Raw genomic sequence first — 15355 nt, 5'->3', positions numbered from 1 at the left:
GTCCAGTGACAATATTGCAAAGTTTTAAGTTTTTGCATGAGTGAGGTGCACATGTTCATTCTGTCACTGAACAAGTGGCCACTCACTATAATATAATAATTTTCTGTACTATGTCTAATACTTTGGCACTACTTTTGTTATGTCTAGGGCTAGTGTAAATGAAGTACTGCAACAAATTCTTCTTCCATTGTAACCTCATCCAGGTTTTCTTTTTTAAAATGTAACTAAATACTTTCTTAAAAATACTGTTGGGGGGGGGGGGGAATTTTTCATTTGCATAATGGAGCCTCTGCATGAATCCTAAGCGGAGGGTGTTTTACAAAACTAATCTTGGAGATGTATCTTACTGTTTAAAGGAATGTAAGCAATTTGGTAAGCAACTTGCAGTTCCTTTAGTAAGAAACACTAAGGAGGATGTATGAAGAAAAAAAAAGATTTTAAGCTTGCTTTAACTTCTGGTGTGTGATAGGAACCTATAATTCAGGACTTGGTGAAGACAATTAACAAATCACACACACCCTCACCAATGTCTAAACATGGCTAGAAAAAGTAAAATATTACTCATGTTATCTATACAGAGAATGCTAATGCCTATAACTGGTCATTGCTTGACCCTTATATTTTTCTGTCCTGATAACTCTGTCAGCCTGGAAGCTAATTCTGTGTTTTTTTTTTTGTGAAATCTTTCAGTGGTGTTATCAGGGAGAGTGCGTACTTTTTGGCACTTGGCCCCAGAGCATAGATGGGGGTTGGGGTCCGTGGTCAATATGGGGAGAGTGCAGCAGGACCTGCGGGGGAGGAGTCTCCTCATCTATAAGACACTGTGACAGTCCAGCGTAAGTAGCTAAAGTAAGCCGAAGCCAACAAAAAGACACATTTGGAAATTATTCAAAACTGTGGTTTCACATGTTATCTGTAAAAATGTTTTGCTAGTTTGCCAGCATTTGTCTTCAAAACTGCAGACAGAAATACTTAAACAGGAGAAGTTCCCTAGACATACTTTTAACATTTTTAATCTATCTTTTCTACTGTAAAGATAGTTGGATTTTTATTGAGCAATAACCAGAATGGTTTTCTTTCTGCATCTTGCTGTTCATGAAGAATATATTTAAATTATGTCTTAGATAGATTTCTTTCTTAAAGCATGCAACCTCTAATGATTGCCTAGGATAAAAAATAACTATTGCCAGTTACATATTAAAATCACAACAAAGTATTTCCATGCTTTTGCATACAACTGCTTACATATAAACCATACTTAGTAATATTAGGTTACATACAATACATTTATATGCTGTCATGTCCAGCACCTAGTTGTGACTTCCCACTGACTCTTAATTCATCAGCTTCACTCCCTGCCACTACTCCCAGTTGGTCCATCTACTCTCTCTCCAGAGGGGCCAGCTTCTCTACTATAGTTTGATCTGTTGTGTGTATCTGTACTTGTCCTGTCATCTGTCTGCTTTCCAGTGTCCTGACCACTGTTCCATAGTCTGTCAGGTAACTGCTCCTCTCTCTGTCACTACTTTCTCAAATGAGGAGTGCTTGCTTGTTTCCATTGCAGTTCTTTGCTAAATGAATCATTGCTCTTTTCTTTTGCTGCTTTTTCTATTCTGCTTACCTCATGACAGCTATAGGTCTTTGCAGAAGGATAGTTTTATTACTCTGTACTTTGTTCTTATAATGTCCCATAATCACTATTTCCATCATCATCATTAATTTTTAAGACCACTTTTTCTTGAAGACATTAAGGTTTTGTGCTTCTTTAATAGAAATGCATTCTGTGGCATGTATCACTTCTTCCATATCATCTCCTCTCTGTACACCTAAGTTCTTTGTTGCTTGTACCCACGTTTTGCAAGCCAGGCTGCACATAAGTTTTCCAGTGCACTCTGCAAGACACCAAGGTGCTGTAATGTCATATTACTACTGCTTCAGGTATTCTGTTCAGCTCCTGTCATTAGCGATAACTATCAAATCTGGCAAATAGCACTACTTACTGAATGAATTCAATGGCAAAAATTATCCATATGCATTGATAACATGTCAGACTATGTTACTGAGATAATAATAAATTAATTATTTTTCAAAGCAGCATGTAAAAATGCCAGTGGAATATTTGTTCTGAGCATAAGTAATTTCCTAAGATATTTTAACTACTCCTGTTACCATGTATATAGGTTGGTATGTTGAAAGGTGATTAAATTTTAAATGTTTAACAGTACATCAAGCAAATGCATTTGTGATGGGTGGGGAGGATGTCTGTATTAGGAAAAAAATTCCTTTTGGTTCAAGGATAGTGTTGCTTGGTTAAATAGGTGTAATGTGAAAAGCAGTATTGATTTTTTTTTCTAGTTGATTGTAAATTCTTCCTTTTCTTTATTATAAAACAGACACAGTTTTTTCATTTCTGCTTTCAACTTATGAGCCAAAGAGCTGATGTCTGATTAGTCTTACATTTAAGTCAATGTAAATTGATTATTTGACCTGTGTCAAATTTATCTTTGAAAGATAGATGAGGTTTTTGAACAGTTTGGGAATTTAAGAGCCAGTATGTTATTCACACTAATAGAAACCTGCTTACCCTGGAGTTTCCTCAACCTTAATACTGCTTAATTCAAAGAATCAGAGTTTTGAACTAGAAAATACAGTCTTTTCTAGCTCCAGTATTTAGCAGACAGTGTCTCTTCATTTTGTAATATTTTCAGGTGTAATATAAGAAGATTAAAAAAAAAATGCTTCTCATATGGCTTTTTTACATATTTCTCAGTTTTACAAAGCAATCAAATAATTTATAAACAATACCTTTTTAGTATGTTCAAAATACAGTTAAACCATATATGCAAACCAGATGAATCGTCATTATGTAAGTTATGATTTTCAAATACCCACTATTGTTTTTTATCTGCTCCAATTCAAGTCAATTCTACAATTCTTATTAAATAAAATATTTCAGAATCTCACTTTAAAAATTCCATGTCCTATTAATTTTTTTATTTAATATATATCTCTTAGACTTGTGTCTAGACTAATAATGTGTATACTAACACATAAACGTGTTTTTCAGGCCTTCAGGTGGAGGCAAATACTGTCTTGGGGAAAGGAAGCGGTATCGCTCTTGTAATACTGATGTAAGTAAATTTTATTCCACTGTAAAAGTATAATTAACTTGTTTGCTTTACGTTTTAGCAGTAATGGATTCTTTCTTTCACTTCAGAAAAGCCTTGAATTCTGCATTTTATTGGCAGAGAGTCCTGTAGGGCACTTTCATATTGCAGGCACCCTATGGGTTCTGCTAAATGTTAGGATCCTTGGCTCAATGTTTAAAGTCAACAATGAGCCTTCCATGTCAGAGCTAACGTCTCTCTAGCCCAGTGTCTTGTCCCCCAGCAGTGGCCAGTAACTCTGGGTGTCTCTAAATATAATTCTTGAGTTCCACATCGTGTCTGAACTATATTAACTGCCACAAATAATGGGTAGGAAAAGGGGGAGTGGCTTTAAACTGAAAGAGGGCAGATTTAGATTAGATACTAGGAAAATATTCTTCACTATCAGAGTGGTGAGACACTGGAACAAATTGCCCAGAGAAGCTGTGGATGCCCCATCCCTGGCAATATTCAAAGCCAGATAGGATGGGCTTTGAGCAACCTGGTTTAGTGGTAGATGTCCTCTTACTCTTTTTATACCCTTATGACTTCCCATGCCAATGTGCTACAAAATCATCTTACACAATCTGTGAAAATATATTTTGTGTTTTAAGCTATTTGACAAAACTGAAGGTTTAAAACACACCTATCTGCTGATTTAAAACTCAGATCTTCTGCTTCTTGTATTAGTAGAATGATCGTGTAGTTTTATTTTAGAGCTGAGCTAATGAAGTAATGAACCCCATAGAGAGGATGGGGTATAGGCTAAAGGTATAAAATCAAATTGTAAAACTAAATTACAAATTCAGTTGAGTTAACAGTTGAACTAGAAATAGAGTACCTGCCAATGAGAAATTTCAGTAGTCAGTTTCCAAGTCAGTAGCACTATAAAACGTAAACAGGCTTTCATATTATTTCAACCTCAAATTTGTCTTAATTTTCTTCTTAAATCAAGAAAGTTCCAACAGTTCCTTTATGTTGAGGACACCAGAACTGCGCACAATACTCCAGGTGAGGTCTCACCAGAGCAGAGTAGAGGGGCAGGATCACCTCCTTTGACCTGCTGGTCGTGCTCCTTTTGATACAGCCCAGGGTACAGTTGGCTTTTTGGGCTGCGAGCGCACACTGAATTGTGTGACCCACTGTCTTGTGGGTCAGTGTCAAATGCTTTGCACAAGTCCAGGCAGACGGCATCAACTGCTCTACCCCTGTCCATCAGTTCCCCTGTTACAGTGGGCCCAAGGTCTTCATTCTCACAGTCCCTGCATCTGTCTTCCAAGATTTGGGTGGTGTGGTCAGAGCCTTTCTCAGTAAAGACCGAGGCAAAGAAGTCATTCAGAACCTCAGCCTTCTCCAAATCCAGGGTAGCCAGTTCTCCCAATATCTTCCGGAAAGGGCCCGTGTTGTCCCCCATGTATTTGCAGTGTACCTATAGAATCCCTTCCTGTTATCTTTCACATCCCTAGCCAAGTTTAATTCTAACTGGGCCTTAGCTTTCCTAACCTGGTCCCTAGCTTCCCAGACAGCATGGGTGTACTCTTCCCAGGCCGCCTGTCCTTGCTTCCTTTTGTCCCTCTTAAGTTTCCTCAGCAGCTCCTTATCCATCCAAGGAGGTCTCCTGGCCCTCCTGCTGCTGCACTTCCTTCTGGTTGGGATGCAACACTCCTGAGCTTGTAGCAGGTGATCCTTGAATATCAACCAACAGTCTTGGGCCCCCCTGTCCTCTAGGGCTTCATCCCATGAAACCTTACTAAGCAGGTTCCTGAAGAGGCCAAAGCATACTCTCTGTTCTTTGCTGAATGAATATCTGTTTGTTTCTTTCCAGTCAGGATGTTGTGTGCTACTAAGTTAAGTCCCTTATAAAAATCTAAACATGTTCTATTATTGTTTTAATTTAGCCAGGGATTATAAAAGGTTTTAGTTGATAAAACTTATGCAAAATGCTGATTTGTATGATTTGTATTTACCTTTCCTTGAAAACTGTATCAGTCAAGTCTCTGCCAGCTTTTCTGTTTCTTTGGGATTGGTATCAGGCAAGCTGTAACTAAAATATTCTATTTGTCTATTTCAAATAGTGACCTGTTTCAGTTTGTACAAACAATCGAAGATATGTTAATAAATTCACATTAGCACACTGGAGCCTTCCTCCATTAACTCTTTAAGGGCTTTTGTGAGATAATTTTCCAGGTCTTCTTATTAAAAATATTTTTCGCCAATAGATGTTATTTAGCATCTGCCACAATAACTCGTATGCAAGAAAGTTTATGTAATTTATGTAATTCTGCCACAGAAATACACAATTTCTAAATGCTTTTTTAATTACTAAGAATTACAGCTACCTAGTAATATCATTGAAATGTTGCTAGGATTTGTTGTGGTTTTATAATATTTTATTTCTTATTATCAGGCACTTTTCAGGCCATTTTAGTCTTAGTTGATTTTGCTTCCTTTATTCTTTCTTTCTTTGATTATAACTGAGAGGAAGCTTATAGGGTCACAGAAGGAGCATCTAGGAGGTATCTGAGGTGGCCATTCAGGCTATTCCCTGGCTTGAAGGCAAAATCAACTGTCATTTAAACCATTAAGCCATTCTTCTCTGGTGGTAAGGCAGCTGACCTGTCTTGAAATGCCTTCTGTCGTGGAGATACCATTAGGATTCTTCGATATCCTTACAGTCAGGACAGTTTTCATAAATTACAGTGTATGTTTTCCCATCCTTTAAGACCCTTACTCTTTTCCCAGTAAGAAGACAGCTGATATCATTCCTCCTGTTTTTGCAGATTAATATCATGTCTCTTTTTGGTCTTCTTTACCCTAGATAGATGGTGCCCAAACCTCTGCATAGGATTCTAGCTAAAACCTCTCAGTCATAAGGAATACTAAGATAACTTAGTATCGCAAGTGTAACTTAGCTTTTCATCTTAGTGATGGGGTTCTGTTTATTCATTTGAGTATTGTGTTTATTTTTCTTACAGGAGTGACAATATTTATTTAGTCTGTGTTGATGTGTAATGCCCAAATTCCTTTCCTAAAAGCTGCTCTTTATGAAGTCATTCCTCAAATTGTGCCTTCACAGTTGATTGTTCCTACTTAAAAGTAGTAATTTGCATCCATTGCTTTATTTTAAACCACTGCTCCAATTTGTCAAATCTTTTAAAATTATAAAACTCTATTCCAAAATTTTCATTCCCTACCTATATTCATATTTCAGTCAATAATTTAAACAAGATACTAGAAGGGAAACTGTATTTTGTTGTCTAGGTCTTAAAAAGAATTCTTGAACAGTTGCAGACTCAGGCCAGGCAATTTTGAAATGCCATTCTTACAGTGTGACTGTAAACAGTTTTTTTAGTGTATTTTTAGGGTATGGTTTTCCAGTGCATAAACATTTGGTACTTACAGAAGCTTAAATTTACTGCCTTAATGGTTTTGATGATTGTAGTCTATTTCATTTATAGTAATATTTAGGGTTCTACATAACTAATAATTGCTGAGATTAGTAGATTTTGTTTCAAGATTTATCACAGTCCTTAGTGCCTGACATTTTTAATATTTGATTAATGTAAGAGTTGAGAGCATGCAATTCTGTCATAGTTTTTATGAAAAATGTGTTGTTTGTACCTCTTTTCTGTTCAAGTTTATCTTGCAATGTCAACCTTTATTGCCCATCTGTAATTTTTGATGTAGCACTTGCTAAAGCTCCTACTATTTTTGAATTCATTTTTCTGTCAGAGATGAGAAAGTTGCCCTTTCTTTTCACCATGTTAATTATTTTAATTCTTTGGAAACAGCACACACACTTAGTAGGTTTGTTTCTCATCAAACATTTCTAAAGCCATATATGACTTCTTAATTCAAAAAGCATCTGCTAATGGAAACATTGAGATCAGCAGCAAAGAACATTAGCTAATGAATTCTGGAAACAAAAGGATGGTAGAAAGAAACACACTCATCAGAAACTTATTTTCTACCACCAACCACAGTACTTCTAGTTAAAAGTGTCTTTTTCCAACCAAAGTACTTTTAATAAAAAACCAAACCAAAAAAAAGGCTGATAGACTTGCAAGGCACATAATTTCTCAGTTAAAATAACTCATTTTCTGATTTAAAATAAGTATAGGATGTGAAATGTAATTTGGTATACATATAAAACTGTAAAAGCCTTCTAATTTTTTATATACATTAAGAAACTCATTTTGCTTACGAGTTCTGTGAAGGGTTTATCTATATGAAAGTAAGTGTGCATACATACCTTTAAAAGATTCTTCAGGCTCTTACTAGAATGTAGGAAGTGGATTTTGTTGGTTCCTTTGTGCATACATTCACAGATACTGTTCATTGCTTTCATAATTTTAATATTTTTAAGCCAATTTTTTTCTAAAACACATTCATTAGAGGAGCTACATCATGGAATCATGGAACAGTACCTGAGTTTTAACTGTCACCCTCCAGGCTGTGTTTTGCATCTTCTGTGAGGTGTACTATAGTCCTTTTTTAACAGGAAATATAGGGAGTTCAGTTACTGAAGTCTGCCTGACTTTAAGCTCCAAGATAAACACATTTCTGTGAGATAAAAGGCTTGGTGTTTTGTCTGTGTTGGTTCAATGATTTTTCAGCACTTTTTAGACAAATTATTTTTTATTCAGTCTTAATTTTTTTTATGTTCTCATCAAAGTCAATGCTTTTTTCAACTCCAAAGTTTAATTATTTCATCATTTTCTTATCAAGACTTTGTCAGACCTGTCTTAGAATTCTTACACCTTCATTAGATTCTTACCTCATGATTTGCAGTCTCCTGAAACACTGTTTGAAAACACAAGAAGCCTGTTGCTTGACAAAAGTTATCCATGTACTATAACTCCATGAAAAACAGGAAATATTTTACACAATAAAGAGAAGACTGACTGCACATTTACTTTGGGAAAATAGTATAAAACAAGGAGACAGTGCCAAAGAGCTGGCATTTTATAAATGCATATAATAACTTACTTTGCAGTAATATTTTTGCATTTCTATACCTATGATTTTCATAGAGTCATAAAATACCATGTTGGAAAGGACCTTGAGGATCATCTGGTCTAACCTTTCTTGATAAAAGCATGGTCTAGACTAGACTTCTCAGCACTATTTTCAGTTGAATCTTAAAAAAATGCCCAATGTTGGAGAATCCGTCACTTCCCTGGGAAGATTATTAACAATGGCTGATTGTTCTCATTGTGAAAAACATTTTTCCTGTGTCCAGTCACAGGAATTTCCCTTGCAATAACTTGTACCCATTACCCCATGTCTTTTCCATGTGACTCCTTGTAAAACCTGAGTATCTGTATCCGTCTTTGTAGCCACCCTTGAAATACTGGAACATTGTGATAAGGTCCCACATAAGCCCTCAGAAGCCAGCCATGTGAGGAAAGGTTGAAAGAGTGGGGCTTGTTCAACCTGGAGAAGAGAAGGCTCTGGGAAGACCTTGTAGTAGACTTCCAGTGTCTAATGGGTGGTCTACAAGAAAGCTGGAGAGGAACTTTTTACAAAGGCATATGGGGATAGAATAAAGGGTAATGGTTTTAAACTAGAAGAGGGTAGATTTAGATTAGGTATTGGGAAGAGTTTCCTTGCTGGGAGTTTGGTAAGACACTGGGAAGGTTGCCCAGAGAAGCTGTGGATGCCCCATCTCTGGAAACGTAAAAGGTCAGGTTTGAGGGAGTCTAGAGCAGCCTGGTCTAGTGGAAAATGTCCCTGCCTATGGCAGGATGATTGGAACTAGATGATCTTTAAGGTTCCTTCAAACCCAAACCATTCTAAAATTCTGTGACTACCATACCAGATAAAATAGCAAGAGAGTAGGACCATTGTATGCTTTGCTCATACAGTTCCTTTAGCAGCTTCTGGATATTCCCAGCCTTGTCTGCTGCTCCTGTTATCAGTGAGATTACAGGCTGCGTGTAGCTGGTTTCCTGTTGAACTGCCAAGAGCTGTGTTCAAGAGGAGGATACAGATAGTGATTTTAACAATTTAAACTGGCAAAAACTAAATTAGTATTTAATAGGTAAAAGAAAGACTTCTCATACAAGGGGACTTCTGCACATCATCTTGTATGGCCCCTCTTGCTCAAAACCTCAAACAGGTTACCCAGGACTGTGTCCAGATGGCTTTTGAATATCTCAAAGGAGGGAGATTCCACCACCTCTTTGGGAAACGTGCAAGTGCTCGGTCACCCTCACAGTAAAAATGTTTCATGATGTTCAAATGGAACCTGTGTTTCCACTTGTGCCAGTTGCCTGCTGGCTACGCTCCTTTGGATGCAGCCCAAGATACGATTGGCCTTCTGGGCTGCAAGTGCACACTGCCAGCTCATGTTCAATCTTTGATCCACCTGTACCTCCAAGTCCATCACCTCAGGGGTACTCTCAATCCCTCATCCCCCAGGCTGTGTTAATACCAGGGTTGCTGGTATCAACAGGCAGGACCTTGCACTTGGCCCTGTTGAACCTTCTGAGGTTCACATGGGTCCACTTTTTGAGCTGTGCAAGTTTCTCTGGATGGCATCCCATCCCTCAGGCATATCAACTGCACCACTCAGCTTGATGTTATCTGCAAACTTGCTGACAGCGCACTCAATCCCACTGTCTATGCCATTGATAGAGACATTAAACAGCGCTGGGTCCAATATGGACCCCTGAGGGACATCACTCACCACAGATCTCCATCCAGACCATTGAACCATTGACCACTACTGTCTGGATGCGACCATCCAGTCAGTTCATTATCTGCTGAACAAGCCATCCATCTAATGTGTCTCTCTGTTATAGAGAGAAGGATATTGTGCGGGACCGTGGCAAAGGCCTTACAGAAGCTCAGACAGATGACATCTGTAGTTCTTCCCTTGTCCACTGATGTACTCACCTCATCATGGAAGGCCACTAGGCTGGTCAGGCAGGACTAGTCCTTCCCTTGGTGAAGCTATGCTGATTGTTTTGAATCACCCCCCTGCCCACCATTTGTCTTGTCATTGCTTCTAGGAGGATCTATTCCATGGTCTCCCCAGGCACAGAGGGGAGGCTGAAAGGTTGGTAGTTCCCAGGATCCTCCTTTCTAAACTTTTTAAAATTAGGTGCAGTGTTTCCCTTTTTCCCACTCACCAGGAACTTCACTGGACTGCCAGGACTTGTCCAGTATTACAGAGAGTGGCTTGGCAGCTACATCAGCCAGTTCCTCTCGACTCTGGGATGTACCTTGTCATGTCCCATAGATTTGTGTTCAGGTTCTGCAAATGATCTTCACTTACAGTGGGAGAGACTTTGCTTCCCCAGTTCATGACTTGCAGTTCATCCACTTGAGAGATGTGGGGAGAGAGCCTGCCAGTGAAAACTGAGGCAGGAAAGTTGTTGAGTACCTCAGTGTTTTTGTCTGTTGTTAGCAGTTTACCAGTCTTGCTCATCGGGGGTGCATGGTTTCTTTGAATTTCCTCTTCTGATTGATACATATGTATAAACCCTTCTGGCCAGGCAGAGAGGTGAGACTGACTGGTCTGTAGCTCCCTGGGTCATCCATTTTCCCCTTCTTGAAAATGGGGGTTATATTTCCCTTTTTCCAGTCATCGGGAACTTCACCTGACTGCCATGGTTTTTCAAATACGATGGACAGTGGCTTAGCAACTTCATTCGCCAGCTAAATTTAAGATGGTCTCGAACCAGTTCCTCTCCTACAGTGGGCCCAAGGTCTTCATTCTCACAGTCCCTGCATCTGCCTTCCAAGGTTTGCGTGGTGTGGTCAGGGCCTTTGCCAGTGAAGACCAAGGCAAAGAAGTCATTCAGAACCTCAGCCTTCTCCAAATGCGGGGTAGCCAGTTCTCCTGATAGCTTCTGGAGGGGGCCTACATTGTCCCCTAGCTTGTCTTTTATTCGCTACGTACCTATAGAATCCCTTCCTGTTATCTTTCACATCCCTAGCCAAGTTTAACTCTAACTGGGCCTTCGCTTTCCTAACCTGGTCCCTAGCTTCCCGGACAGCATGGGTGTATTCTTCCCAGGGCACCTGTCCTTGCTTTCACCTTTTATAAGCCTCTTTTTTCCCTCTAAGTTTCCTCGGCAGCTCCTTATCCATCCAAGGAGGTCTCCTGGCCCTCCTGCTGCACTTCCTTCTGGTTGGGATGCAACACTCCTGAGCTTGTAGCAGGTGATCCTTGAATATCAACCAACAGTCTTGGGTCCCCCTGCTCTCTAGGGCTGTATCCCATGGAACCTTACTGAGCAGGTTCCTGAAGAGGCCAAGGTCTGCTCTTTAGAAAAAAAAGAAAATAGCACTCCCTGAGTGCAAGGTATGAGCCTCGCCCTGGGAAAACCAGCTGCTTGATTATGGTGTCTCCTGCCAGGTAAGTATCAGAAGGATTTAGACTCAAGCTTTGAGGTTGGTCAAGACTGATCCCTCTACTGGTTGGAGAACATGGCAAAAAAGGCAAATTGAATTTGTGTTGCCATTAAAAAAACTTGTTACTTTATTCACATAGCTATGTTTTATTCTCAGTGTTATCATCTGAAGAAGTACTGAATTTAAGTAAGTCACCTTAGTTGTTTTTTTTTATCAGTAAATGTATTATATTCAAAAATGAACTTTTATGTGGAGGGAGATAATAGTGATTTATAGGGAAAAAATATTACATACTGTCTAATGCATTTTAATTTATATGGCAACAGCTTCAAAATTGCAAAAACATATTCTAGCTTCTGAATTATACTGCAATGGACTGGCTGTTAAAAGAGCTTGATTCATGTATACTGAGAATCTTAATTATTTTATTAATATTTGCATTGTGCAGCAAATTTTTATCATCTGAGTTTATAGAAACCCTTTCACTTCAGTGCATTTCACGTTCCTGAACTGTGCTAGTGACTCAGATACATAGGAAGACAAGTAAAACAGTCATAAAATGCACACTTCTGTTGCTCATAAAATAATAATATTTATTGACACCTCTGTTTTCTGTCAAATTCTTTTTCAGTCTAAAAGTTATTTTAACCTGTATTTCAAATACTTTGATGAAACTTGCATTTTCAGCAGGTACTTAAACATTGATAACAATGTTTAATTGTTATTTAAATCTAAATTCTGGGTGTATCCAAGATTAGTCATGATTATTATTGTGAACCTGCTGATGAAAAATGTGAGAAACAGCAAAGAATTCTCTCTCCCATAATTCTTTCTAAGATAAATTTCACTTATATCTACCCTTATTCCATGTAAGAAGGCTACTTTACAGTTTTGTTATTGGTAATGTGAAGTAATGAAAGTTCAAATGAAAGCAGTTTTTATTTCATCACTTGGAGACTGGTAAAAATCAGAGCCAAACATGGTATCTGTTCTCAGCCTTAACACAGTGCTTTTGTCAAGGTTACAAGTAACAAGAGGTGATACAACTCTGGAAAGTGTTTGGGTCTTTTTTTCTTGATGTCTTTCTTAGTAGCATTTCTCAGTAGAGCTGCTCAGTACAGTGTAACTGAGCCTCCAGCTCTTACCAGATTATTTTGGTTTAATTTTTTTCAGCTGTTTATAAGGAGGTAGCTGATGGCATAGTTTGATGTGATTCTGATTGTCCTTTTTTATGGAAACTGTTATATACCAGTACCTTTGCTTAAATTACTTCAGTTACTTCATGCCAGGCTATGGTTACAAAATAAATGCTGTAAGACAATAAAGCAAGTTCCAGAAGCAGAGCCCCAAGACAAAGCAGGGAACCACCTCCTAGTCTCTTGACTGATTAGGTTTGCAATGTAAGCTCATGAGTGTTTCCTTTTATGTTGATATTTGGAAGAAATTAACCTTTTTTTTGTCTTTATCATTTTAGCCATGTCCTTCAGGGGCCCGTGATTTTCGAGAAAAGCAATGTGCAGATTTTGACAATATGCCTTTCCGGGGAAAGTATTATAACTGGAAACCCTACACTGGAGGTAATGGTCATCTTCACAAAAATGTTTCCGTATGTGAAGTCTTAAAATTATATGAATGTTATACAAAGAGTAATGTTTGTAAATAGACTATTTTGATTAAAATATGAGCTGTTTACTAGTACTTTTGTCAGTTGCTGAAGATATTGCAGAAGAGCCATTTCTATTCTGATACAGTTTTGTTTCTGCTATGAAAGAGAGTGACTCCAATTAAAAAATATGGAGCCCTTCTCCACTTGCAGTTGTAATATATTAGAGATTCTATAGATGATCTGTAAGTGTATTTTATGCCACAGTGATGAGTTCAGTGTAAAAAAATCTCACAGTTTTTCTTCCTTTCTTAAGATAGGAGTAATAGGAAAAGGAAAAAGAATTTATAAAACTCTCTAATTCAATTACTAATCCAGTAACTTAATTATAAATAATTGCATTGTGCAATAAAAGGATCTTTTGCAGGGAAGAGGGATATAATCCCTTTTTGGGACAGTTTAATCAAGTTTATGTTTCTGTCATTCTAAGTTTGTAGGTTGTCCTTGTATTATTTTGGTTTTTCCTGTTCTAATTCTATAGGGAACAAGTCTGTGTTTCCGCTTGTGTTTTTGTATTTTACTGATGTGGATAGTTTTACTCTTAGTTTTTTAGATAAAATGCCTAAAAAGGATCATTGTGATCATGTAGTCTGAGCTATAATGTAATTCTGTAGGACTAAATTCTTAACTAAAATAGTCTGATCTTTGCTTTGAAATTTACATTGATATACTTCTAGCACTACATTCTTTTTCTTATTCTTGTTTTTCAAATGGTGAAGTGGTATCCTTATTGTTTTAAATTGTTCAATAATCATTAGGGTTGTATTAACATAATGGAATCGTTATGGAGCCAGCCAACCTTGCCATATCTTACTATGCGAAATAATCTTTTTTGCAAGAAAGAAGAGTCAAGTAGAGAAATCAATAAAGGGAAGTTAAATAAAGTGTATACATTATATGTGTCAGGTATGAGATAAGATTATAAATTTCAGATGTTTATGCATATATACCTTTAACCAGCTGTTAACTTTTCAAGACTTCTGTTTGGTTGTTTTTTTTTTTTTCATTCATTTTTGTTGTCCAGGTGGGGTTAAACCATGTGCATTAAACTGCTTGGCTGAAGGTTATAATTTTTACACTGAACGTGCTCCTGCAGTAATAGATGGGACTCAGTGCAATGCTGATTCACTGGATATCTGTATCAATGGAGAATGCAAGGTTACAAATGTTTTATAAAGTACTTAAGGACTAATTTGTTGTGTCTACTCTCTCCTACATTTAATTATGGTACTTACTTTTATGGAACGTGAGTGTTGACAGGTCAAATTGTTAATGAGAAAGTAAGATTGAGACAAAAAGATTAAAAAAGTATTGCATAAACTAAACAAATCACTTAAATTTCAGTAGCTGCTTATAGACATTCATAGAATCCTTCATTTTGTCTTTTTTTTCTCTTGCTTTATGTTTTCTGTTGAAGAATTGGTGGAAAGGGCAACAGGAGATGAACAGAATACTTGCCCTGTTCCAAGGCCTGTTCCATCATTCCAATTAGAACACCACTCTGACTGAAAAACAATAAATGTGAACATATTAATTTGTTTAACTAGTTCATCCTGTTGCAAACAATTCTGCTATTAATATCATTGAAACAAAGTTGTCATTATTGCTCTGTAGCTCTAGGAAAAAGTGTATAATGATGAAATTATTTTCCATTTACTGAAACTCTTGATTTCTATCGTGTAAGATTCCTATAGAATTGCATTACATAAATTTGAATAGAATTGAAGGTCTGTGCTGTATTGTTGGTTATGTACATCCCACCGCTGCTTCAGTTTAGCAAAGTGTTTAATTCTGTACTTAAGTCTAAACATCTCAACTGTGCTGGTGACTCTAAAAAGTATTTGATTTCACGGAAACTACCAACATAACTAAAGCTTAACCCAATGCTAAAATTCTTTGCTAAATTGAGGGCTGAAGATGTATGTTTATTGAATAGCAGGATGATATCAAAAAAGACCTAAGAAATAACGTGTGGAATTCTGGTGTTCTTTGTGCAGATTTTGATAATTTTGAAAAAGTCTTTTAAAACAAAATTTCAAGTTGAGAATGAGCTGTGTAACAAAGTCGGGTCTCTGTCTTCTTGGTGAATCAGAAAGTTGAAATGTAAATGGCTAGAATAATACCATTTTGTCAGTTATTTAAAGTGGTCTAATTTCTCTTATGGCCTATGAATTACATATTT

At 37.4% G+C, this 15355-nt stretch overlaps 1 protein-coding gene across 3 annotated transcripts in view; it reads left to right on the top strand.

Moving 5' to 3' along the window:
* ADAMTS6 (ADAM metallopeptidase with thrombospondin type 1 motif 6) overlaps positions 1-15355 on the top strand; it is a 150561-nt gene that overhangs the window by 97640 nt on the left and 37566 nt on the right. For all 3 annotated transcript variants that reach the window (XM_057413572.1, XM_057413573.1, XM_057413571.1), the window contains exons 13-16: positions 691-836; positions 3068-3131; positions 12985-13087; positions 14198-14331. In XM_057413572.1, the coding sequence (XP_057269555.1) occupies positions 691-836; positions 3068-3131; positions 12985-13087; positions 14198-14331 (447 nt within the window). The remainder of the gene's footprint in view (positions 1-690; positions 837-3067; positions 3132-12984; positions 13088-14197; positions 14332-15355) is intronic.

Source organism: Pezoporus wallicus, unplaced genomic scaffold (genome assembly GCF_028554395.1).
Source record: "Pezoporus wallicus isolate ANWC-B61680 ecotype Strahan unplaced genomic scaffold, APGP_CSIRO_Pwel_v1 contig_608, whole genome shotgun sequence".
Lineage (NCBI taxonomy): Eukaryota > Metazoa > Chordata > Aves > Psittaciformes > Psittacidae > Pezoporus > Pezoporus wallicus.
This window is presented reverse-complemented; position numbering and strand designations above follow the sequence as displayed.